The 26,857-nt window shown below is 34.2% G+C and overlaps 1 protein-coding gene across 1 annotated transcript in view; it reads right to left on the bottom strand.

Moving 5' to 3' along the window:
* Positions 1–26,857, bottom strand: part of REV3L (REV3 like, DNA directed polymerase zeta catalytic subunit) — a 196,111-nt gene that overhangs the window by 35,139 nt on the left and 134,115 nt on the right. The window contains exons 18-25 of the mRNA XM_061207643.1: positions 26,625–26,736; positions 20,999–21,114; positions 18,206–18,324; positions 11,212–11,330; positions 9,236–9,377; positions 7,412–7,656; positions 6,360–6,468; positions 4,286–4,492 (exon numbers count right to left, since the gene is read on the bottom strand). Coding sequence (XP_061063626.1) covers positions 4,286–4,492; positions 6,360–6,468; positions 7,412–7,656; positions 9,236–9,377; positions 11,212–11,330; positions 18,206–18,324; positions 20,999–21,114; positions 26,625–26,736 — 1,169 coding nt within the window. The remainder of the gene's footprint in view (positions 1–4,285; positions 4,493–6,359; positions 6,469–7,411; positions 7,657–9,235; positions 9,378–11,211; positions 11,331–18,205; positions 18,325–20,998; positions 21,115–26,624; positions 26,737–26,857) is intronic.

Raw genomic sequence — 26,857 nt, 5'->3', positions numbered from 1 at the left:
TGTTAAGTGCCTTTTCTGCATGTTAACATGATCATGTGATTTTTCTTACTTAACCTGAATGTGATGTGATGGCTCTCAGCTGATTTTTCAATGTTGAACCAACCTTGCATACTTGGAATAAATCTCACTTGGTTGTGGTGTACAACTGTTTTTAGACATTTTTGGATTTGATTTGCTAATATTCATTGAGGATTTTTACATCTATGTTCGTGAGAGATATTGATCTGTAGTTTTCTTATAATGTCTTTGTCTGGTTTTGGTATTAGGGTAATTAGAATGAGTTAGAAAGTACTCCTTCTGCTTGCATCTTCTGAAAGAGACTGTAGAGAGATGGTATAATTCTTCCATAAATGTTAGGTAGAATTTAGCAGTGAACCCATCTGGGTCTGGTGCTTTCTGTTTTAGAAGGCTATTAATTAATGATTCAATTTCTTTAATAGATATAGGCCTACTCAGATTGCCTATTTCTTCTTGTACAAGTTTTGGCAGATTATGTCTTTCAAGTAATTGGTTCACTCCATCTAGGTTATCAAATTTGTGTGCATAATATTCTTTTATTATCCTTTTAATGTCCATGGAAACTGAAGTGATGTCCCCTCTTTTGTTTCTGATATTTGCAATTTGTGTACTCTTTTCTTTTTTTTTTTCTTAGTTAGGCTGGCTAGAGGTTTATTGATTTTATTGATCTTTTCAAAAGACTAGCTTTGGGGTTCTTTGAAAACATGAAATCAATTGAGAAAATCAATTTCACTGATTTCTGCTGTAATTTTTATTATTTCTTTTCTTCTGCTTGCTTTGGATTTAATTTGTTCTTTTTCTGGTTTCCTAAGGTAAAAGCTTAGTCGATGATTGCTTTTAGGTCTTTTTCCCACTAATATATGCATTCAATCCATAAATTTCCTAACTGTTTTTGCTGACTTCCACAAATTGTGATAAGCTGTGTTTTCATTTTCATTTAGTTCAAAATATTTAAAAATTTTTCTTGAGATTTTTTTTCTTTGACCCATGCGTTATTTAGAAATATGCTGCTTAATCTCTAAGTATTTGGGGGATTTTCCAGCTATCTTTCTGTTATTGATTTCTAGTTTAATTCCATTGTGATCTGAAAGCAGACATTGTATGATTTATTCTTTTAAAGTTGTTAAAGTGCTTTATGGCCCAGAATGTGGTCTATCCTTGGTGCATGTTCCATGTGAGCTTGAGAATACGTATTCAGCTATTGTTGGATGAAGTAGTCTATAAATGTCCATTATATCTGGTTGATTATGTTGTTCAACTGTGTCCTTCCTGATTTTATTTTCTATGTGTTGCCTTTGTTTTTGTTCCTATTTTTATTTTCCACTCTTTTACTGCCTTTTGTGGTTTTGACTATTTTATATGATTCCGTTTTCTCTCCTTCTTACACATTAGTTGTATTTTTTTTTTAACTTTTTATAGTGGTTGCCCCAAATTTTGCAATATTTATATTTACTTAAAATATACCACTTTCAAAACCACTATACCACTTCATAGGTAGTGTGGGTACTTTATAATAAAATAATCCTAATCCCTTCCTCCCATTCCTTGTACCATTTGTTATTCATTTTACTTACACATACATGTATATAAACATACATAATCAAATACATTGTTGCTATTATTATTTTGAATAAATTGTTAATTGTTAGATCAATTAAGAATAAGAAAAATAAAAGTGTTTATTTTACCTTTGCTTATTCCTTCTCTGATGCTCTTCCATTCTTTTGTATTGATCTAGGTTTCTGACCTATTATCATTTTCCTTCTCACTGAAGAGTTTCTTTTAGCATTTCTTGCAAGGCAGGTCTACTGCCAACAGATTCCCTCAATTTTTACTTGTCTGAGAAAAATCTTAATTTCTCCTTCACTTTTGAATGATAATTTTGTAGGGTAGAGATTTCTAGTTGAAGGGTTTTATCTCTTCACACTTTAAATAGTTTACTCCATTTTCTTCTTGCTTGCATGGTTTCTGAGGAAAAGTTGGATATAATTCTTATCTTTGCTTCTCTATAAGCAAGGTGTTTTTTCCCTCTGGCTTCTTTCAGGATTTTTAATTTAGTGTTGATTTTCTACAGTATGAAAATGATGTCCCTAGGTTTAGTTTTTTGGGCATTTATTCTGTTTGGTGTTCTCTGAACTTCCTGGATCTGTGGTTTGGTGTCTGACATTAATTTGGGGAAATTCTCAGTCATTATTGTTTCAGTATTTCTTCTGTTCCTTTCTCTCTTCTCCTTCTGGAATTCCTATTACATGTATGTTACACTTTCTGTAGCTGTCCCACAGTTTTAGGATATCTCTTTTTTTCAGTCTTTTTTTCTCTTTGTTTTTCAGTTTTAGCAGTTTCTGCTAAGATTTCCTCAAGCTCCGAGATTCTTTTCTCAGCCATGTTCAGTATAGTAGTCAGAGGCATTTTTCATTTCTGTTACAGGATTTTTGATTTCCAGCACTTCTTTTTGGTTCTTTCTTAGAATTTCCACCTCTCTGCTTACACTGCCCATCTGTTCTTGCATGCTGTCTACTTTAGCTATTGGAGGGAGCTCTTAGCATCCTAATCATAGTTTTAGATTTGCAGTCTAATTCCAACATCCCTGCCTTATCTGAGTCTGGTTCTGATGCTTTCTCTGTCTCTTCAAACTGTGTTTTTTGGCTTTTAGTAAGTCTTGCAATTTTTTTTGATAGCCAGACATGATGTATTGGGTAAAAGGAACTGCTATAAATAGGCCTTTAGTAATGTGGTGGTAAGGTGTCGGGGGAGGGGAAGGGCTCCTTAGTCCTACAAGTAGGTCTCAGTCTTTCAGTGAACCTGTGCCTCTGGACTGTAGACTTCACATGTGATTTTCAGTTTTTCACCCCACTCTGGTGGGACACTTTGGTGGGACTAGAGTGGGCTGCAGTATTTTTCTTCCATGTAGAAGGCTAGAGCAGTTGGAGTTGGGTATTTCCCTTTCTCCAGGTCAGTTAGGCTCTGATAAAACTCCAGCAGGTTAAGCTCTGGTTAAATAGTTTCTCCTGAGGGCAGACTTTGTTAAAAACAGAATGATCTGGTGTATTTCAAAATGGTTCTTTTCCTCTCTCTGTGCCAGAAGCACAAGGGAATTTTTCTCATATTCACTGTTAGAACCTGGTTGAGCTCCTAGAGGTAAAATTCATAAAAGTGTGGGGACCCTGATGACTGGGTCGTTTGGAGTTTTTATCGCTCAGATTTGTCCACCCTGAGCCTCCAGCGATTCATCAGTTATAGTTCGGTTTTCCCTACCATGGCACTGGTTCTCACAGAGATTTGTGCTCTTGATTTCTGCTCTGGTAAGTTGTGACTCTCTGTATACACTTGTTGGTCTCTTCAATTTTGGGGGCAGCAGTTTACCCTGTGACTTCACCTCTCTGACAGATCTAAGAAGAGTTGTTGATTTTTCTGTCTGTTCAGCTTACTTGGTGTGAGGACAGAGTAGAGACTTTCAGTTTCTTACATGTTGGACATGAAACCGGAAGTCCCTTGCACAGGTTTTTGGAGTTTACTTTGCCTACTGTGAGCTCTGTGGGAACTTGATTCTTCCACTGCTTTTCCCTTATTGAACTACTGCAAATATGGTATACCACAATGCTCTAGCCTTCATTTGGCATGAAAAGATCATCAAGCAAACAAGCCTACTCTGTTCCTTTCTCAACCATTAGTAAATTATTGTATTACTCTGTCATACTATACTGACTGTATTCATGTCAAATTAACACCCTAATTTAGTAAATAACAAGAAATTAGTCTTGTTTAATGAAAAGTGTCTTTTAATTGCAACTACCACTGCCAAAGAAAGGTTCTGCTTTATATCTACTGGTACACTAGTAAATATGGAATGATTGTTTTTATTCTGACATTTGGAGAAGACAACTGAACTATCATCAGACCTCTATCAATACATTAAAAGGAATTATTTAGTACCAGTGTTACTGTAAACAATGCTGTAAAGGCGGCACTGAAATCTCATGTCAGTAATTGGTTACAATATGGTCATCCAGATTATGCAGAAATATGTGTATGCTAATTTCTAAAATTATCATTGAACAAAACACAGAGTTCTCAGAGAAAACGCACAAATTCCTAAGAATATGTATATATCAAAATATAAGTCCTGGTTTGAGAAAAACTGATCCTATGTTATGGAAATGAAACCCTTTTGTCTAAAGTTTCAAAACAAAATGGTTTAATGAATAGGCATTCATTTAATGCTGCTTTAGTCTCTTTTGAAAAAAAACTATAGACTTGTATCACTTACCTCAATGCATGGCATTCTCCCAGAAAAATTAGCAGCTGTGTAGCCAAATGTGACATTTGCTATCAGCTTAAGTCCTAGCTGACGTGCATCGAGCATTCGTGAAAGGGCTCTGTCTTGCTTGTAAGCCTTCATCGACTGCTTCACCATCAGTCTAGTCTTCAGAATCTCTTCGAGCATTCTTGGTAGCACACCCTTTCTTACTGAAGGCTATCATAAAGGAAAAAAAGAATGTTTAAATCCCTTAAACATTATAGATTTAGACAATTAAGAAGGAAGCACAAAGTATAACAATGGCCAACTGTCATGAATTGAAACATACGAACAATAGCGTGGCCACAGGACCAGTGGCCATCAATATAAAATCATCACATTTTCTTTCTTTTGAAGAGGACTTTTCTCCTAAAAGGTTCCTGTAATGTTTATAAATCTAATGTAGCACTACTATGTGAGTTCAAAGACCTCCAGGGAGGAGGATGCCAACTAGTACATAAGAGACCATATAACGAGTTCAGAGGGAAATTTTGTCAAAACTTTGATCCAAACCCCCACTCTTTCAGAAAGACACACGGGATTTGTATCACTCATAACAAACCTCAGTTTTTAAAGATCTCATCCTAATGACCCCACACAGTAATCTGCATGGAACTCCATTTATCTACCTTGGAAGAATGAAGAGCTGGGTTGACTCTGCTGACATTCAAACCTGCAGTTCCAGGGACTCTAGGTATTTCAAATCTGATGCTTAGACCACTAAGCCATCCCCTCCGGCCTATATTTATTAGCAATCTGGAAGAGGGGATGAATAGTGAGGTGATAAAATTTGTTGATGCCAAAAAAAGAAAAAAAAAATCATTTGTATTAATCAAGACTAGGGAGAATTTATGAGAACTCCACTAGGAATGAAAACCACAAAACAGTATTAACTCTGAAGATGATTCACAGACACGTGCAAGGTAATGCATGTTGGACTGAACAATTAAAATCTCAGGAATAGGATAATCACACTCCTGAATATTAAAAAATCTAGTTTTCATTAAGCTTTACACATTGGGTCAAGATGTAGATGCAAGTTCTTAAAATGCTGTTAAAGGGAGATAAAATAATAAGCTGCTAGATATGTGACAATGAAAACATATTGTAACCTCTAATTCATTCTGTGTACCTTCTGAAGCAGCCATAATGTTTATATTAAGACATAATATATGTGATTATGTTAAAATGTAGTATTTTCCAAAATGGAATATATCATGAACTCACTTGGTAAAAATTTTCCTCATATCTAAATGGCTAATTTTATAGTACTCTTTAAACACAGCATCCTCTTACTAGTAGAGAACGATGATACTTTTGCTAAGTACACCAGAATGAATTTGAGGGCTAGTGGGGTCCATGCTACCATCACCAACCACCCTACCATCCCACGATTCTAGTACAGACTCACTGCTAAGGAAATAGAAAAGAAAGGAATGAAGTTGGCATATGAGAGGCAATATAATCTTCTCCTAGATCTCTTCCTATTTGTCTTTATTCATTTATGAGGCTTTTTTAGTTTCTTTTGAGGGGAGACAAGGGAGAGAAAAAAGGGACTCTGTTATTAGTTTGGGTATCTTCTTAAAAAATACAATCAATAAATACATTAGAATATCATTATTTCTAAGACAGTCTTAATTTAATTTAAAATATATAAAACAATTAGTAAAGTATACACCTTATGGCAATTTTAATCTTTATAAGTTAACATTGTTGTGATCATCAAATAGGTACTTAAGCCTGCCAGATTCTAATAGAGGGCAGAAGGTATATAGGCACATTTATTTCTTGCAATAGTTCATTAAAAACTAAAATCTAATAATTAAAAGATTTTAAACCTAAATTCATGCAAAACAAGATTACTATTTTTTTAAAAAAAATTTCTTAGAAGATCCCCTATATCTTTGACTTTCTGAGATAAGATATTGAAGCAAACTTTCTTACTTTTTTTTTTTTTTGGTATTATATGCCAACAACATCTAAACAATTAGCTCTCCAAAGGTTAAGCCACAGTTGATACCTTTCATTTATAAGAGAGTATTACCTTGACAAAAGCTATTCCATTGGGGGACACTGTGATATCATGCCTAATTTGGTAAAGTAAATCTGGAGGTACTCTTAGAGAGGTACAGCCAAATTTGAACTCATCATACCTGTTAAGAAAAAAAAAAATTAAGCAAATACTTTCTCAAATCACAGAACAGAGATTCTAGGCAATTTTAGGAATCTTTCTAATTCTATTGGAAACTCATTTTTAAACATCTAAACATGAACTAATATACTTAGTAATATGTTTATTTGTTTAGTTACCAAAAAGCAGTTCTTCAAATATTAGAAACATTTCTTAAATAGCACTATCCTAAAGTACATGGGAAAAATCTATACTAAAATACCAAATTTCAGCTCAACATGACTACCTTACACTAAATTCCCTAAAGAAAAATTTAAGCCTTAAGTAAAAAGACTGCAACTAACTTTTCCAAATTCCCGTTCTTACTAAAAAGACAATTACCAATACAATTTCCATAAAAGCTTTCTATAAGGAGTGAATATACTTCAGACTAAAACTATAACACTTGGTTTTAATTACACAGAAATCATTATAAAGGAAGACTGTATTTCTTATGAGAAAAAATTTGGTTGACAGGAAAAAATAAAATCTAACATTTGGCAATTTAACTTTTTTTTTAGAAAACAAACTATTTCTAAGAAAAGTCAAGAGGAGGTCATAGCTGAAGTTATAAGATCATAATCCTCAAACTGTTCCACTGAAAAGTGATTTATACCAACAAATTAAATATAACTCTTATTTAAAAAGAGACCATAGATACACACGAAGATGGAACAGATAAATGGCAAGGCTGATCGTATTCACAATCTTCTTCATGTGAGTTATTCATCCATGACGCTCAGTCATACGGTGATCCATGTTAATTATTAGTAAGGTAACTACAAAGAGCGGACTAGATGTGCTACAGCCCATTCACCTTGCTCGTAAGGGCAGTCTCATGTGCAAAGAGGCACTCAAAGAAAGTCTAATTTTAGTAAGAAATACAAAGTACAACAAAGTAATTGTAAATATGAAAAAAAACTTACTTCCCCAAGTTTTCCACATGGCCAAGGCAGGTGGAGAAACAGTAGTTGTATGCAATCACAATAGACGGATACAGTGACTGGAAATCCAGAACGAGAACAGAGTTGCTATAGAAACGAGATTCAGGCTCCATAATTAGAGGAACACACTGTGGAGCTCTCATCTGGGATCTCTGCTGTACACTAGGTGTCACAGGAATATAGTTCATTGGTTTAGCAATACGCAACATCATTGATTCCACACGGTACTGCAGGCAGAGAGGCAGAAGTAGGGAGAGAAGAAGAAACTTAAATACAAATATATTGGTCTTTTGAATATGTGAAAATCATTTGGGGGATGTTTTGCTCTTCAAAATACGGCTGTAAGACTTCTTACAACACAGTTACATAATGTTGGTTATTTAATCGGCTTTCAGGTATCAGAAGGGAACCCTTCGTACATCCTTTTCCTATTCCCATAACTTTTATAAAAACTGCAAAATATGTCAAATAACTTACACAATAAGTTATTTTTGAAAAGACAGACACAATTAGATTTCTTTTAATATTTAAAGATAGCAATATCATAATAAACAGATGTAGAAAAGACAGTTGTACAATTTGACAATTTCATTAAAAAAGTTGGCCAATAATCTTTGACAAATTTATTTGGGAAAATTAGAGAATGGGGGTCAGGACACTTGAGATGGATAAATGTTATCTCAATTTCCCAAGAAGGAACACAGGATTCCAAAATTGAAAGGTAGTCAGGTTAATACTGGTCGCTCACAAAAATTAATCAAGCAATTACTGATTGTTTATAATAACTGCTATAAAGCAGATGGTTTAGAGTTTAGAAAAAGAAAGCACTCACAAGAACCAGCATGGGTTCACTGAAGTATTCTCATGTGGTTTTAAAGTATCTTTGCCTTTTATTATAAGCCAGCTTAAATAGTTTTTAAAACTCGTGGGAGTATAAATAAGTAAAATAAATAGCTTTATAAGCTATTTAATAATAGCAATAAAATTAAATACAGCAACAGGTAATGCCAAAGTAGTTAGCGCTCTAGTTTTGCTATATTTACTGAATTGGTAGATTGGGGGAATGTTATAGACATAAAATAATTAAAATAAAAGATTTTATGAGGTTAAGGAAACTAAGCGATTTAATGTAGTATCCCGGATGGCTAGCACAGTGTTTATTTAACACACTAAAAGTATACAAATAAACATTTGTGGAATAAAAGCATGAAACCATTTTCAACAAGGCATTTAAACAAAAATCTTTCATTATATCCTTGGGAAACTAGTTAGAAAGAGATGAGTTAAATGGCTTCCAAGCTCCCATTTTTAACTTTAAAAAAAAGCGATACAGCCCACTTACGTTGACTCCCAAATCCTCCTTCTTCTTTTTTTTATATTAAAGTTATCTGCTGGGAGTTGGAACAGCCAAAAGTAGGAGTGTAAAACAAAAGAGAGGTAGACTTTCTTTGCCGCATCCCCAGTTCTGAGTGGCCTTTCAAGTCATCCCTAATCACACTGACGGTATTCAGGAACATAATACCATCCTCAAGGGCATAGCCATTTATTTTCTTATTATCATGCAAAACTCAGCAGTGGCCAAAAAGTTGGCGTGGAGAAAAAATAAAAAGCGGAGCTGTTAAGTAAATTAAAGCTTTTCCAGAAAATGAAATGACAAGATTTGATTAACTAGCTACATGTATGTATTAGTTGGTACCAGATAGAAAGTTAAAAAAAAAAAAAAAAATCAAATCACCTCAAACATCTCAAAAGTACGTATATCATTCACATAGAACTTTCAAGTGTGCAAGAAAATTGATTTCCTACCTGTGAACCCCTTGTCAGTACATGTAAAAACTGAATGCCAAAAAGTCTAGCCATTTCACTGGTTTTCCCAATCAGGTCCAGCTGTTCTAACATTTGGAGATTTCCACGGACACGGCTAATGTAATGATCAACCATTTTCCATCTGTTAAAAGAGAATCCATGCTATGAATGTTTGGGAAAAATTTGTATACTTGAAACTAGTACTGTTTTCATTATGTCAAAAACTACCTATTAAAAGTGAGGTTATTTACGGAGGGAGTCATGATCGAGCCTTTAGCAAAGTAGGTTAATTAGTTAAACATTAGAAAATTTCAGATATTTCAAGGGCATAAAACCTAGTGAAAATATGTAAAGTTTAAAATAATGCTTGTGATAAGACTAAGGATAATTATTTTCAACATTTTGCTTGATTTTACTCTATTTTTATTATAAAAAATTAACATTGTCTCTTAGATGCCACTGCTAATGATGCAATAATTATCCAATTATAATTATGCTATCTATAGGCTTTTTAAAAACATGGAGGCTTTGGGTTATCATTGTTAATACCAGTCTAAAAAAGAGTATGCACTGGTGTCTTATGGAAAGAAACACAGTAATTTGGTGAAGATTTAGAAAAATCAGGAAAATAATTTTAATGAGACCATACATGGGGTAAATATATATGTCAAATCAGTATTTCCTGTGAAAATACAAATATTCTGTTGATTTAAACCATGAAAACCTCTTTACCCTACTTTTTTTGTTAAGAAAATAAGCAAACAACAACAAAAACCTTCACCAAAGCTATGAAAGGAAGTTTTGATTTAATATTTTGTTAATAAAATGTAAAAATTATCCAGAGGTATATGATAAAGAATAAAATTTATTCATTTAAGGAATATTAAGATTCAAATATATTGCAACCTTTAATTATGTGGGTTTTAAAACAATATAGTCACATAATATAGTTCAATAAAAAGTTTAAAAACCTGTTCCTATGACACATGACTAATCCGTACAGAAAAAATAGAAAATGAACATGAAAAGAAAAAAAAAAAAAAATCACCCTATAATTAAAAACACTCCTTACAAGTGTTAGTGAGGATGCAGAGGAATTATAACCCTTATACACTGCTGGTGGGAATGTAAAATAGTGCAGTTGCATTGGAAACAGACGGACAATCCCTCAAATTGTTAAAAATAGAGTTTTTTATTAACAACATATATACTTATGAGTGGAATATATACTTTTAAACTTTGGAATGAGCATATCTATTCTAAAGTCACCAGTATATATCCAAGAGGTATAAAAATATTCATCTACACCAAAACTTGTATACAAATGTTCCTAACAGCATTTTTCAGAGTAGCCAAAATGTGGAAGTAACCCAAGTGTCCATCAACTCATGAGTAAATAAATAAAATGTGGTATATACCCACACAATGGAATATTATTTGGCAATAAAAGGAAATGAAGTATTGACACAGGCTACAAATTCATAATAGCTTCAAACCAGAAACAACTCAACTGTCCATCAACAGGTGACTGGATAAATTGTAGTATACTCATACAATTGAATATTATTTAGTAATAAAAATAGGAACAAACTCTGGTTCATGCAACAACATGGTTGCATCTCAGAAAACATGCTGAGTTTCTTGAAAGCAGACACAAAGCGGTAGACTGTAAATAATTCTAATAATACAAAGTTCTAAAACTGACAAAACTAATCTATAGTAATAGAAATTCAATTCATACTTACCTGGGTGGTTAAGGAATAGGTAGATTAACTACAAAGCTATATAAGGGAATTTTCTGGGTGTTAGAAATGTTCTTTATCTTGATTGGGGTAGTGATTACAGGGTGTATACATTTTTCAAAGTCATTGCACAATATACTTTAAATATGTGCATTTTATTGTATATAAATTATACTCCAATAATACTGATTTTTAAAAAGAGATATTATCCTCTTCAGAGTTATAAAACATTACCTGTATAGATCTGTCTTGTTATCAAACCAATCTGATAAGACTCGAAAAGTAAAGAGGGGAAAACGCTGATGAAGCACATGAAAGCTCACATTTTCAAAGGTGTAGTTAGTTAGAGCCACCTAGGGAAAAGAAGGGAAAACTCCATTATAATAATGCTCATACTTACATGCAAATTTGGTTCTAAAAAATTCTAAATATTATTTCTAACTTATCATAGTAGATATGAAAGCTACTTGTAAAAATGATTTGTGTTACAACTGAATCATAATTAATTTAAAACTATACATATAGCCTACTGGACAGAAATGTTTGTAATAAATTAATATTTAATTAGAAAAGTAATCAGACCTGAAGAGATTCAACTTGGTCATATAATACTTACTTTAGAGATCCCAGTTCTTATCACTTCTGTTTATACTCTATGCCAATACAAATACTGACAAACAGAAGCATTGTCAAGCAAGTTAATTTTTTGTTCTTTCCATACTTACTTTTTGATCCTGGATGACATGCTGATTAACAGGCTCCCACAGATTCGAGGATGAGTTATCTAGTTAAAGGCAGGCATTCATCCTGCTCCCAAGAATTACATCAGTACTAAGACCCAATATATGGACATTATAGAGTCAGTTTCATTCCGAAAGCAAAAGATTAAAAAGAAATGACAGAAATGTTTCCCATCATCAAAATATGTAGGTGAAAGCTGTGTTACTGGGAGAAGAATACTGAAAAAGGGTCCAAATTCATAAAACATACCTCTAGCTAGATGATCTCTCAGAAATACCTACAAGACACAAGCAATCTAAACAATGGCAGGTATTTCAGTGTAAAATGGAAATTAAGGAACCAGCAGTCACCATTCTTAGGTCAGCTCGAGGTTCTGAGGAATAGTTCAAACAGCACTTCACATTTGTATATTACAATTTTAAAATATATTCTTTTCCACTTCTACAATCCAGCAAGTACAAAACAGGGATTGAGTGTTAAGCTCATCTCAGTGCAGTGACCCAAAAAAAACTGGTCTTCTTTATCTACAATTTCTATCAATCTCCAGAACAACAGCATCAGAATGTGGCATACTTCGGAGTATGTGTATGTACTTACACTTAGACAGACAGACACACACACACACACACAGACTTTTAAACTTTGGAATGAGCATATCTATTCTAAAGTCACCAGTATAAAGCAGGTACTAACCCATTATGGGGGTAAATGGAAGTAAATTACCATTTCTTTTACAAAAATCAGTATTGCCCTGGAGTACTTCTCTCAAAAATAAATAACATTTTATTATAAAATTCCCATATTTAAATGACTCTTCTACATGCTAATGAATATTAAAAATTTTTTCTATTTAGTTTCATAGTAAATGGAACCAAATATCTGATCTCAGGTAATTACATGATTACCTAATAAAGAGTATAGCACTTTAGACCAAACCTAAACTTCTGCTAGAGTATATATCATCATTAAAACAATCAAAAAATCTCTACAGAAAAGATTACCATGTTGTCCTGCAGCTCTCTCATTATGGGAAAACTTGAAGTTTGCCATGTAGGTTGACCTATAAGGACTAACTAGGGGATTCTGTGATCTCAAACTAAACTTAAATTTTAGAAATTGGTCCCCAATATCTGAGGCAGATGGCAGACCTATGTTCTGAGTTGAGTTTATTTCAAATAGAACTATGTCATAAATTGGATTAAGACTAAAATATTATAACCTTATAGCACCCACTCTACTTTGGGTCTTCTTAGTGTCACAGAAGCATAAAAATGGTCACCTATAATCCCAGCTGTGAGTAAAATTAAAGGAAGGAAACATGAACTCTAAAATTAAGATGATCCACCTTTAGAATGTTCCAATCTTTAGAGTGATTTACTCCATAAGTTGACAATGAATCTAAAACTATGAATTAGGAGTTTGTTACTTGTTTTAGAAGGCAATCTGAGTAAGTTAAACATTGGAAAAATGTACTATGTAGATCAAAGTCAGAACTGATAGAGGAAGAAAGTGTTACAGTCCTTGGCCATTTATTTTACTGATAAAGGAATCAGCTGATAGAGCTATGGTTACACTTTTCCATTCACAGAATCAATGTGCAGTACCCAATGGTTAGTCCCTTCAGAAACAAATTATTCAGAATGGGGAGAGGCGATCAGAGAATTAGTGCAAGGGAACTGAGAAAATAAAGAGGAAAGTGGAAGGAGACCATAAGGAAGCACCTGTGCCCTATTATCCTCTATCGCCTTATTCCCGCAGTTGTTCCTCATTTCCCCAGAGTCTTCAATTAAAAATTTTGGTTGACATAAACTTTCTATAGAAGAATACACAAATTTAAAGTGAAGAACTCATGAATTTTTATGTATACATCCATGTAACCACCATGCATATGAAGAAATTTTTAGGACACTGGAAGGCTCCCTTGTGCCCTTTCCCACTCAATATTCACCAAAGTTATAGATTAGTCTTGCTATTTTTAAACTTCATATAAATGGAAATATTTAATATGTACTATTATTTATCTGGTTTCTTTTGGTCAACATTACGTTTGAGATTCATCTGTTGTTCAACGTGGCAATATTTCATTCTTTTTCATTGCCGTGTGGTATTTTTTGTTGCAGCTGCTTACTCTGCACCCTAAAACACACTAATTATTGGTGACAAGTCTATCTCCTTTTCTAGAGTGTTCTTTGACAGCAAGAACATCTCTGTACCTCCTTCCCACTCCCTCCTCACTCTGCACCAAGACTCAACAGTCTTTCCTCTAAATGTATATATATCATTTATATCTCATTTGGCTCTTACATGCCTATGGGGTCAGTGATAGATGCCCTATCAAAGCCATATAATATATATGGGATATGTGTGTATATACATACATACACAGACACATACTCATTTTAAACATGCTCTCTGTTCTCAGAGAGCTTATTTTATATATTTTATTTTACACATGTTTTACCTTATATAAACTTAAAATAAAATATACAAAATAAGACAGAGAGCATGCCCACAATCCTGATTCTTAACCCCTATGAAGCTTTTAGGCAAGTCACTTCTGTGACTGTCAGTTTTCTCATCTGGAATAATACCTCACTACTTTCTTGTCTTACTTATCCTGCAAGTTTGTGAGTATCAGAAGTTAAAAATGACAAGTCTATAAAAGTGCCTTATAAATGATAAGACAATATATGAATACAAGGGAGCATATTATTTTACCTAACAGATGCTTATTGACAGACTGACGCTGTAACAGGGAATATTAGAACCAGATTCCAATGTTCCAAACTGAGATGGAGGCCTACATGCTTGTGTGGAAGCATCTGATCTTCCTAGTGACTGTTGGGAGTGTTCTTCAATCTTATCTGACAACTCCTTCGTAGCATCTGATTCCTCTGTCGGCTCCTCAAAATGTTTTCATTCACAAAATTGTGCTTGGCTCAATCCTGATCGCTCTCTCCATTCACTTCTTGGTGAGCTCATCCACACTCTCATGTGACTTCCAAGGCTGTACCTCTAATCCAGACTCTACCCCATATTTGAGACTTTCCTATTGAAATGTCTGTTGAGTATCTTTCACCTGGATATCTGACTGATACCTCATGCTCTATATCCTTAATCTTCATTTTCCCACCTAAACATGATCTTAAATCATCTATGCCAGAACACTGATAATCATTCTTGACACCTCCTCCTCTTCATCTTTTTGTACATCCAATCTTGTGGATTTACTCTCTAAATTGTTTTGTGAATCGCTGTATCACTGTCAACTTTCATTTGAGCTACTACAATAATGTTCTCACTGGTTTCCTACCTCTGGTCTTGCCCCCTTCCACACTGCTACCAGAAGACAAGTCTCAGAGGTAATTCACATCAGTGCCTCCATATCACCTTAGCCACTCCGACGATCATACTCCAAAACCTGTGATTACCGGTAATTGTACCCTCTCCATAATCTCATGTAACCCATCCTCTGACCGCCGTCTCCTTCCGGGTTACTCCCCCCTGAGGTGCCCTGACCTCTTTGCTCCTAACCTAGCTCAAATTCCACAGTCAGTCATTATAATCCCAACTTTGCACTAACATTCAGTTCTCTGCCCCCTCTTGCTTCCTTTTAATTAAATTTTAGTAAAGCCATAACCCTTTGCTTGTGAGCTGTGCTCAAATCTAACCCTCTGATACTCTGCACTTATATCTGTGAATTTGAACACAGCTGGCAGGTATCTCTTTAATTTACTGATGCAAATCTCAAATGGGCTGTCAATGCCTAGCTTCTATATTTTCTTAATTAATCACTCTCATATTCTCCTAAATAACTCTTCTCTCCTCAAACCCAAAGAGCCCCTCCCCAGCTGAGAACAGTGGTTCCTATTTCACTGAGAAAACTGAAGCAACCAGAAGAGAACTTCCACAGATTCTCATCCTCACATCTACCCATCTAACAACATCTGCACCCAGATAATCTGCCTGCTAAAATGGAGGAACCAGCTATACCCTTAATCTTAATTTGATCTAAACCGAGGCCCAAATCTGTGCACTAGCGATGGCATTCCGTAATATTTGTTGAATTGAATCAGATCTATTTCCAACCTAGTTTGCAAATTCTTGAAAGGCCTGGATTAAGTTGATATCCAGAAGGCCTCTAAATATAATCCGCTGGGGAAGAGTCATTTATTCTTTCATTCAAGCAGTCAAGTATATCATGAGCACTATTTCAGAGGCACTTCGTTTGTTACTGAGGATTCAAAGTCTGGAGGGAACAGCAGTAATTCTATGTTAAGCAGGAGAGTGAAAACTAGTATATTAAAAAACAAATTAAAAAAAATTTTAAAATCCAAAGTAGCATTAAAAAAAAAAGGTATCCATTCAACTAAATTGTATCTGGGGGGTGCAACTGTTGTGGAGATGTTGGATTTCACTTTCATTTTACATACTCTTCTGCATTTTTTTATAGTGAATATAAATTATTTTTAATAAGGAACATTAAAAACAAACTATAAATATTTAAGAAAACAATAATAGAGCTAGAAACAGCTAAGTGTCATGAGGGAGATACAGATAAAAGAAATAAAGATAAAAAAGGAGCTTCTGGAACTGTTTAAATCCAGAAAAAATAGTTTGAGGGCCTCTAATATGAAGAAACTCTTAGGGCCAAAGTCATAACCCTTAAAATTCTATAACAACTAGAGATACAAGACAGTACTTCCCACAAGTTCATTCAGGATTTCACGGAAATTTCCAAATTGCCAGGAGTATTTAGGGTTAGGAAAAAAGTGATAATCTAATTTGGCGCATCCAGGAAGTAGAGGTGGTAGTGGTGTAAATTACCCTACTCATAACTTTTTCACAGTTGTTCCGCACAGATACAAATACAGATCAGAGATGGTATACATTTAGCCTAGAATTAGAGAAAGACTTTGACCCTGAATTTTCAGTAAGGACTAAAGAAAGCCCTAAACTCTGAAAAAATATTTACTCTCTAATTTGTGATTTTTAAGCTAACAGTTGATAATTGCTATAGTTGCCCTTTGGATCGTCAGGAATGAAAAGACCCCTAAAACTAAGTAAGACTCAATAATTTAATTTTGTGTTTATATACTTAATTTATGTGTTCATTCAGGCAATATCGGAAACTGAAGTTTGAAATACATAATGGAATATACAAACCAAATACATCACAATCTCTGTACCTTCCATATCCTATGCCGTGTCACTAGGAATTACAGTGGACCCTTGAACAACACAGGGGTTAGGGAACCAACCCCCATGCAGTTGAAAATCTGTGTATAACTTTACAGTTAGCTCTTCGTATCTGCAAATCTGCACTGCAGATTCAACCAACCCGTGGATCATGTAGTACTGTAGTATGTATTTATCGGAGAAAAAAAAATCCACCAATAAGTGGATCTGTGTAGTTCAAACCCATGTTGTTTGAGGGTCAACTGTATTTTTGAAGTCACTGGAGGATTCTTGTGCTGACAATATTTTAAGAAGAAACAACAGGATAAAATTATCCTCAAGCAGATACATATATGGTACATTTTCAAATTAGATAAAATGTGAGCATAACTTTAAGCTCATGGTGCAGAGAGAAAATAAAAATAAAAATGGGAATACCTAAATTTTATATAAAGAGCATATTTTCTTATCTGGAAGAATTACTCTGTGATTGGTCCCAAAAGAATTGCAGAGGGCATGCTTGGAAACTCAAATTTTTATATAAATCTAGGAGAGCCAGAAAAGATCACAGCGAATGAGTGTATAATAGAAAGAGAAAGTATTTTCAAAGGGAAGTAGTTGAAGAATAGAGTTCTCTCTTAAATTTAAACATTTTATCTGATACTACAAGTCCCAAATCTGAGAATAGAGCAATTTATTGTAGGTATCTTTTTTCTTACATTTCTGGTGACAGAATTATTTCTCTGAGTGATTGCATATTAATAAGATAGTTTCATACTACCAAAAATCCTTACCTGGGCCCCCAGAGACTCAACTGGATGCTGCTATTAACTATTTCCAAGTAATGTGTTTCCAATTGACCCAGGTTTTAAATATCCTTAGTTCAAAAAGGTTTTTCCTATATCTAGACTAAATTTTTCTTACTGTAATAAATCAAAAAGGTCAAGCTGAGTTTATCTGGCCTTGAGTGTAAAAATGATTTAAGAGCAAAAAATGATGAAATTATACAACATTCTATACATACAAGATAACATTTTATGATAGCTGTAGACTTTTATAGCCACTGCTATTTGTGCTTAGACACAAACAGGGGAAAAAAAATCATCAATAACAAAGTTAAATACTTCTATAGCTTTGCATTTTAGAAAGTAGTATTTATTTTTGAAACTCTACTTAAGTATAATAAAAATAATTCACAAATAAGCATAAGCTATATAGGAAGCTATACTAATATTCTATAATGATTAAAATCACTATATATTGATCTGATCTCTTATTTCCAAACCAAATTTCAGATAAAGTACCTTACCTCATTTCTCATGATTCTCCAAAGATTTAGTGTAATTCGGCCAACGATATTTATCTCACTCATTGTATCCGACCCATAGTCATCTCTTTCGGCTGCAAATCTATTCTCAACTTTGTCATCTATAGAAATGAATATAGGTTGCATCAGGACTCACAGACACCAAATTTCCAAGCAAACCATGCAAAAGAAAATGAGAATAATAAAAATTCAAGATGAAGATTAAAGATTAAATGTAATTCACAGTTTATTTTGTATTAGACTTAAGAGAATAATCATTGACTAATAAAAGTTTTTCTTTCCTCTTTAAGTTATAAAAGAATTTTGTGAAATAAATGTATTTGAAAACTGTATATATTTTTTAACAATAAAAACACATATATACACACACGTTTTTTTAAAAATAAATGCTTTTCTCTTTAAATATGATAATTACTGGTGCTATTTGTTTTTTAAATAAATTTATTTATTTATTTTTGGCTGCGTTGGGTCTTCGTTGCTGCGCACAGTCCTTGTCTACTTGTGGTGAGCGGGGGCTACTCTTTGTTGCAGTGCACGGGCTTCTCACTGCAGTGGCTTCTTTTGTTGCAGAGCACGGGCTCTAGGCACGTGGGCTCAGTAGTTGTGGCTCACGGGCTCTAGAGCGCAGGCTCAGTAGTTGTGGTGCACGGGTTTAGTTGCTCCGCGGCATGTGGGATCTTCCCAGACCAGGGCTCGAACCCGTGTCCCCTGCATTGGCAGGAGGATTCTTAACCACTGCGCCACCAGGGAAGCCCTGGTGCTATTTTTATGAATACCTAACACCACATCATTTCTTTGGTGTTTGGATGAAAAATATTTGTTATTAAACTGGTCATTTCTTGGGGAAAAAAATGGTAGAATTTTTAACCTAAACAATTCTCTGAAAATTTGTTGACATTAATTAATGATGTTCATATTCAGGGTGAAATTCTATTAACTACGTATGGAGAACTAGATGAAGAGTTCCTCTTACAGCGAACAGAGTTCTGAGTCTAGTTTCTAAGTGATGATTTTATCTAGAATTAGAAATTAAAATTTATTTCTCCTATATAACACTGGGTATACATGAATGTTGTTGATAGAGGCTCTAGAATAATAAATATATTTACCATATTTGAATGTCTATTATGTTCTAAGAACTTTACTAACATTATTTATTTTATTTTAATACAGCCACTTTATTATGTTAGTATAATTTTTATTTTGCACTATAGTACATTCTACTCGGAAATGTTTTATCTTGCCCCAGGCCATATAGTAACAAAACCAGTATTCTAAATCTGGGTTACCTGATTCCAAAGACCATGTACACAAACCTACTGCTCTTCTTTATTTTAAAAACATAATGTTTAAAAGATTTTTTTCAAGTGTACAGCATAGTGATTCAGTATTTTTGCAGATTATATTCCATTATAGGTTATTACAAGATAATGGATATAATTCCCTGTGCTATACTGTATGAAACTAACACAATATTGTAAATCAATTAAAAAAGAAAGTTAAAAAAAGTGTTTTTTTTTTCTTTCACTTTTTCATTTAACAAACACATAATGTTTACTATGTTCTCAGGCACTGTTCTAAGTATTTTATAATAGCCCTACGAGATAAGTTCTATTACGTCCCTATTTTACAGATGAACAAATTGAGGTATCGATAAGTTAAGAAACCTATCCTGTTGGATGTCTGAATCCTGCTGGCCAGGATTTGAACCCAGGTGGTCTTTCTCCAGAATGTGTGCTCTTTACCATTGGTGTTCTTTACTATGCCTCCCTAAGTATGCCCTTTCTATTGCACCATGTTGCCTCATAAAAAGGGTTTCAGCAGTGTTCTAAAAGGACAGGAGCTTTCATTCATTATTCTGAAGTCATATATTACTCATTACAATTAATTAATTAATAAGTGCACTGAATACTCATGCTACCTATCCTGAATGTTCAGAAACCTATCCCCAATGAAATGTTGAAAAATTTGAGATATATCACTATTCCTCTCACTCAAGGGACAGAGAAGCTACAAACAATGCAATGAAAAACTAAAAGCAGCTCTGCCATTTTTTCTAAACTTTTGCAAAACTCAAAATATTTACTGTCCTTGAATCTTCTAGCTTCAACTTTTCCCTTTACATTTACCAATACTTTAGATATTTTATTGACTTCATAACCCCTTTCAGGAGGTATCTTGATTGGTTTTACTAATTTTGTATTTGATCTTTACGCCTCCCAAAGTATATGCTACTTTGTCCTAGTCTGACTTGGGGGGGGGCCTTTAAAACAAAGTTATTAAAAATTCAGTAACTATAAACAAAACATAATTTAAAAAATGCTTGAAAAACTAATTTTGATATGAATATTATTACTGCCCCTCTGTTCAATTAGAATCACACTTTTGGGGAACAGCCTTCAAAATTCATGTAATTTTTTAGCCTGACACCCAAATAAAAAAACAGTTAGTGTTCCTCTACCATCTCCTCCTTCCTCACCAAATGGATAAAACATAGAACCACACAAATAAAATAAAATTATGGTATATCAAGTCAAAGAAATGTTACGTGCTTCATAATGATTATAAAGACTATCTCATAAAGCAGAAAAATATTTATGTTAAAATGCTGGATAAAAATGGGATATATGTATGATTAAAGTTTATAATGGAGTTATGATATATCTAGAACTTATACAATTTAGTATTAAAAATCAGGCTAAAACAATAATCTTATCTTTATTTATTTGTAATTTGCCCTGTAGTTAACAATAAAACATTCATAGTGCTTCCTACCTGGCACCCGAGAGATCATCTGGCATAAGTCAACACTCAGTGCAGCAGCCCTCTGTAAGAGGTAACCCCAGGAATGCATCTGAATCTCATATCCTAGCAGAATATCAGGATCATACCTAAAGAAGGAATGAAAAAATTAAACAAGGACCACACATTTGAACCTTTAACCAGAAGAACTACTTCTTCATGATATAAATGACAAAATTAAAAATCTACATTTTATAATGTTTCTCAGGTGATATAGTGGTACCTATAGAATTTCTACAGAGGAAGGGATGGGGTGGTTAGAGTTCTTAGTTCGAAGCTACTTTTGTAAAGCAAAAGTAGTTTTTACTTAGATTACGTATTTACTTGATATGACTTGGCAAAGAGGCTGCTAAAAATTGGGGTGGGAGGCAGGCATTACCAGTAAAGTGTATAAGTGAGGGTATAATTTGAGATATAATGTGGGTAGGGGTGGGGTGAAGTATGAGGGCACGTGTGGATACTGTATTTTGAAAATGATCCCCCAGGTCATTTTGTTGTCACTTCTCTACCCCTCTACCCTCTACTGTCCTTAAACAGTTGTAATGCTGAGAAAGAAAATGAAAATTTCTTCCTTTTCCCTCTTAGTAAAGACTTGGTCCTCACATAAAGTAAGGCCTCCGTAATGATAAGTTTGTCCTCTAAAGTTAAGAGGAAGGTGACTCAGTTTAATGGAAGAATTAAATATTAATAGGGGTGAGATTAATGTGGGGAAGCTAAACATCAGAAACTAGGTGAAAAATATGCTCACTGGGGTCACACAGTTGCACTGGTAGAACTGAACTGACAATCTGCATCCACCTTAGAAGGAGCTGTTTTGTGCTTCTTCTGAGGACTTCCACAGTGACCACCATAAAAAATGTTTGATTATAGTACAAAGGAAAATAAGCATGAAGATTTACTTCAATGGGAACATTGTGTGGGCAAGAGAAGAACTGATTACAGTCTTAAGTGGAGAACAAAAACTTTTGAGAGTGAAAACTACTGTAATGCTATCAAATTAGAAGTTCCAAATTACTCTGATTATTGTACCATTATTCATAAAAGCCAAAAAAGCAGAGTGAAAGATCACAAAAATTTATAAAGTTGGGTTTTACATAACTGCTTATAAAGTCACTCTGAATTATGGGATGTGCAGCCTGTCCAGATTACATCACTTAACACTTTAAGTTTCATCCAATGTCTACAGTTATAGATTACCCCAATTTACTAATGTAAGCAATATATGGCTACTCTGCAAGTCTGTGGTATAACAATGGATCATGGGCAGACCAGATCTATTTTTAGAACTGGTTTGCTAATATTTTATCATACTTCCATAGCTAATTTCTTTAAATGGGTATTGAATGACATTAGTTTTTACTTAGATAACAAAAATAAGAATGTCACAAAAATGTCTCCTTACTTAAGTGGCTAATGTCAAAAGAACTAGGCTCAAACTTCTGCAATAATATTCTTTTCATTTTTCCTATTCCTTAAAGGCCCTATAAAATACATTCCCTAACGTAAATTTCAATATCTGGTGATCTGCTTGTGATCCATTGTTATACTACAGACTTACAAAGTAGCCTTCAAACTTGTCAGGAGAAAAAGATAACATATATCCATGTGCTTTCCTCTATATAAAAAGGACTGAAATTTCTGAGAAAACCACTTAATTTAATAAAACTGATTAATTTAATAGAACAGCCAAATGGATCTTTTCACCGACCTATAAAAGTGTTTTCTTGGTAGAAAGTGCCACGTGGCTGGTAATTTTGGAACAAAGAGCAGGATTATAACACGAGAGAGCGGGGAGAAGCAAAAGAAAGTAAGGCAATGTGCAACAATGAGGCAAAGGCTCAGTCTCAGAGATCAGAGGTTAAAAGGGTAGATTAATTGTTAAAAAGGAAGTCCAGAAAAGTCCTAGGCCTTCAAGAAAAGAGAAGTCCCCCAACACCCTTCCTGCTCATTAGTCTTCTAAAATAACATCCAATATCTCAACACATCTTTGTTGATAGCAACTTCATCAACTCTTCCATTAAAGTTAAACTCTTCTCAGAGCAGTCAAAGATGATCTGCATGACAAGTGCATCTCCCTATAAAACTAACTATGTAATGTCTAAATTTGAGAAACGGGGGCAAAAGTGTTAAGTGACTCTAAGGATCGTCAGGGAAAGGAGATTTGAAGGATTCCCATACACACACGAAAGAACCCATGCAGCTGACTGCATTAATACTAAGAATATTTAGAACAGGCATTACAATTTGGTCACAGTTAACCTTGATCTTAAGAGAAGACTTTGGAAGATTGCTGGAGTACCTATCACATACATTTCTGAACATGGGTACAACATGAAGAAGATGCCAGATGATTACAGAGCCCTTATGTTATAACTCTTACATAGTTCTTCCACCTTCATCTGAATTTTTTTGATTCATAAAACATCTACTTATTAAGAATTATTATTCCAATCAGCTACTTGCTCTGTTGTGGTAAATGACTAATAGAGTGATTAAGTACACTTATTTTCTGATAATGTTTTGAAAGTATTTTTTTCTCAATTAACAAGTACCTATTTTATAAACTACTACTGCTCAGAGATGACCGCTGAAAAAACAAAAAGCTACCCTTAATGCTTCTCTTAATGGATTTATTAAATAGATTTTGTTTTTAGAAAAACTGTCATTTCAGTATTTTTCAGATTATGTATATTTATTTTCTGACCTAGAGGCTTAGTTTTTACAAGACTCTCAAAGCTGATAAAACATCTTTTTCAAGTTCAAAGTCCCAAGGATTCCATATTTCTTCTGTGAAAACATTCAGTGACAATAACAAAATCTTGGTGACTTGTTCTGCAATTTCTGTAAATTTTATTCACTCTACCAGGCTTCTAAAAGTTATAGAAAGAACAAGGTTGGGTAGATAGGATTAGTAGTGAAGAACAAAACTGTGCTTCTGATGAAGCATCAGAAAAAGCAGCAAATATGAAAATAATTTTATTTGCTTAGGCAGAAAAAAGCTGCTTTACAATTAATATTTTAGATAACCCAATAACATCTGTACAGATGAGAGGTGAGGGGGCTCTAACTAGGGGAGTGGCAATGGGCATGGGGAGGGGAGAAGGAATGATCTTGAAAGATAATTCTGAGGTTAAATGGATAGGATGTAATGCATGGATTAGAGAAGAAAAAAAGGAAGGACTCAAAACTTAAATTATTTAAGTTAGGGAGTCTGGGGAAATGTGAAATTAATAGTTCAAGGAAATACAGAAAGAGAAAAATGTTTGTGACAAGAAGATAATGGATTTGGTTTTACTTGTGTAATATCGCTTTACACTATTTTATGTGTTTGCCACCTGAGCAGGTAAATATTAAGAATAGAAAAGTAAGGACAATAAAACTCTTTGAGAATATGCATCTATATCTTATTCAATCTTATATTCAGCACTTAAGAACTGTACCTTACACACAGAGTTAACATTTAAGTACTAACCAGGCTAAGAGTTTTATGTGCTTTATCTCACTTAATTCTCATATCTATTACCCCTTTTACAGATGAGGAAACCAAAGTTTAGAGAGATAAGTAACTTGCTCAAGACAAAAAGACAGAGCTGGCTGACTCCCAAGCCTACGCTCTTAGCAAAACCTGTGTAGAGTAGGTACTCAACAAATGATGTGTAAGAAGGAAATAATCTTTTAGGGAGTTGTTTGGACTAATATATAAAGGACATTACAGAATTGAAATGTTGATATTTAAGCATTTTTCTTCTTTTTCTAATAGCCATATGATCTTTTGAGTAAGAACCAGAAGTTAGCTTTATTTTGTTTACTGCATTTTTCTTAACAACTAGTGTTAAGTCATGTTATGGACATTTAAGAAAGTTCCTACACTTACAAATGATTGACAAGATTCTCGATTTTCACAGGTAATCCTATTGCTGGGAATAAACCTAACAAGGAGAAGACAAGCGTACAAAGCCCAGGGACATTACTGGATATGTGCTGGCCCATAGAATGGCATCTGCCTAAAACTCTTACATGTTCCTTTTGCTAAGTTGCTTGCAGTGGGGGCACTGAAAGTACCTGACATGTTGACATCTCTATGAGAAGATAAAAGATAGGACTGACAATGGCAAGACTCAAATGGATGGGAACCCATCCAGTCACCAGTGCTATAAATAGTAAAAATACATTCCTCTTTTTTCCTCCCTAGAGTGGTGGGTAGCAGCATATCATTTTTTTTATGCTTTGACACTTAATCTAATTTTGTTTCACTGAAAACGTTTTCTGCTTTTCTAATTTTCAAAATGGTTTATGTTAACCCATCTGGGATGCAATCAGATGTTGAGTCAGTAAAACATCACCTTGATCTTTAATGCAGGATATCGTCTCAGTTTTATAGGAAAAAGTTCGACTACAAAAGCAGAACAGAAAGGCTTGAGTGTAACAACACGCTCAAGGACAGCTTTTAGCCATACATCAGGATCCAAAGAGTATTTTCCAGCCTGCTTTAGGCATTTAAAAACCTAAATCTAGCAATGGGCAATGGCTACTAAGAGTTATACTCTTGAGAAAATGCAAAAGAGATCCACTTAATTGTTTAATTTTTAAATTAAAATTTTTTTGGTTAAAAAATCTTTCATAAATTTTGACAAGATTCTACTATCAAGCATCAAAGCCAACTATCAAATGGTCAAAAGAGATTTTTAAGAAACTATGTGCACAAAAGAGTATGTACCAGATAGTCCTAACTTTATGAACAAATTACATTCCAAAGTTTTTTGGAAATACTGATTTGTTTAAAACTCAGAAAACATTTTCTTAAAAAAAACAAAGAAAAAGAAAAAGAAAAAAGGTACTGAAATGGTGGCTGGCTCCCAAGGTAGAAGACTATTTAATGAATAATACAATTTAACTTTAGTACAGTTCCCCATTATTTCATCACCATAGAAAAATGCTAAAATCCAACTGGGAAAGCTAGAGGCTAAGCTAATATTTCTCTTTCACTGGCCCCAAATGCTGAGACTAGAATACTCTTTTTCTTATCCCTAATCTGCTGGAAATGGTGATGGTGGTTGGAGGTGAGGGCAAAATCCTTTCCGGGCTAACTTTTCTTTCAAGGGCCATAGGAAGGGATTCACTTCCTAGTTTAAAAAATTTTTTTAATTTTTTTTTCTTTTTTATTTATTTATTTTTGTCTGAGTTGGGTCTTTGTTGCTGCATGCGGGCTTTCTCTAGTTGCGGCGAGTGGGGGCTACTCTTCGTTGCAGTGCGTGGGCTTCTCCTTGCGGTGGCTTCTCGTTGCAGAGCACAGGCTCTAGGTGCGTGGGCTTCAGTAGTTGTAGCACACGGGCTTTAGTAGTTGTGGCTCGCAGGTTCTAGAGCGCAGGCTCAGTAGTTGTGGAGCACGGGCTTAGTTGCTCCACGGCATCATGTGGGATCTTCCCAGACCAGGGCTTGAACCCGTGTCCCCTGCACTGGCAGGCAGATTCCTAACCACCACACCACCAGGGAAGCCAATCACTTCCTATTTTTAACTTTCACCTATATTAATCAACAGTAGCACAAAAGGACTCTGAACAAAAACTGGAAAAAGAAATGAGAATATACAAAACAATACCTCTTTATTATATGTGCAATTTCTTGAAAAAGTGCCTTCTCATCAGCAGCATAGGTAACTTCTAGTCCTGTAATTCCAGATCTAATAAGCAATGGGGTCTGATATCTGATATCTAAGAATAAACAAAATATTTATTATATATAATTGTTTAAGTAATATTATCCCTTACTTTTGAGTAAGACTATGCAACTAAAATACTTTAAAATGAGACAGCATTCCCCAAAGTAAATACA

The sequence above is a fragment of the Eubalaena glacialis genome, chromosome 12 (genome assembly GCF_028564815.1).
Source record: "Eubalaena glacialis isolate mEubGla1 chromosome 12, mEubGla1.1.hap2.+ XY, whole genome shotgun sequence".
Classification (NCBI taxonomy): Eukaryota; Metazoa; Chordata; class Mammalia; order Artiodactyla; family Balaenidae; genus Eubalaena; species Eubalaena glacialis.
The sequence above is the reverse complement of the archived record's forward strand: the minus strand, read 5'-3'. Positions and strand labels throughout refer to the sequence as shown.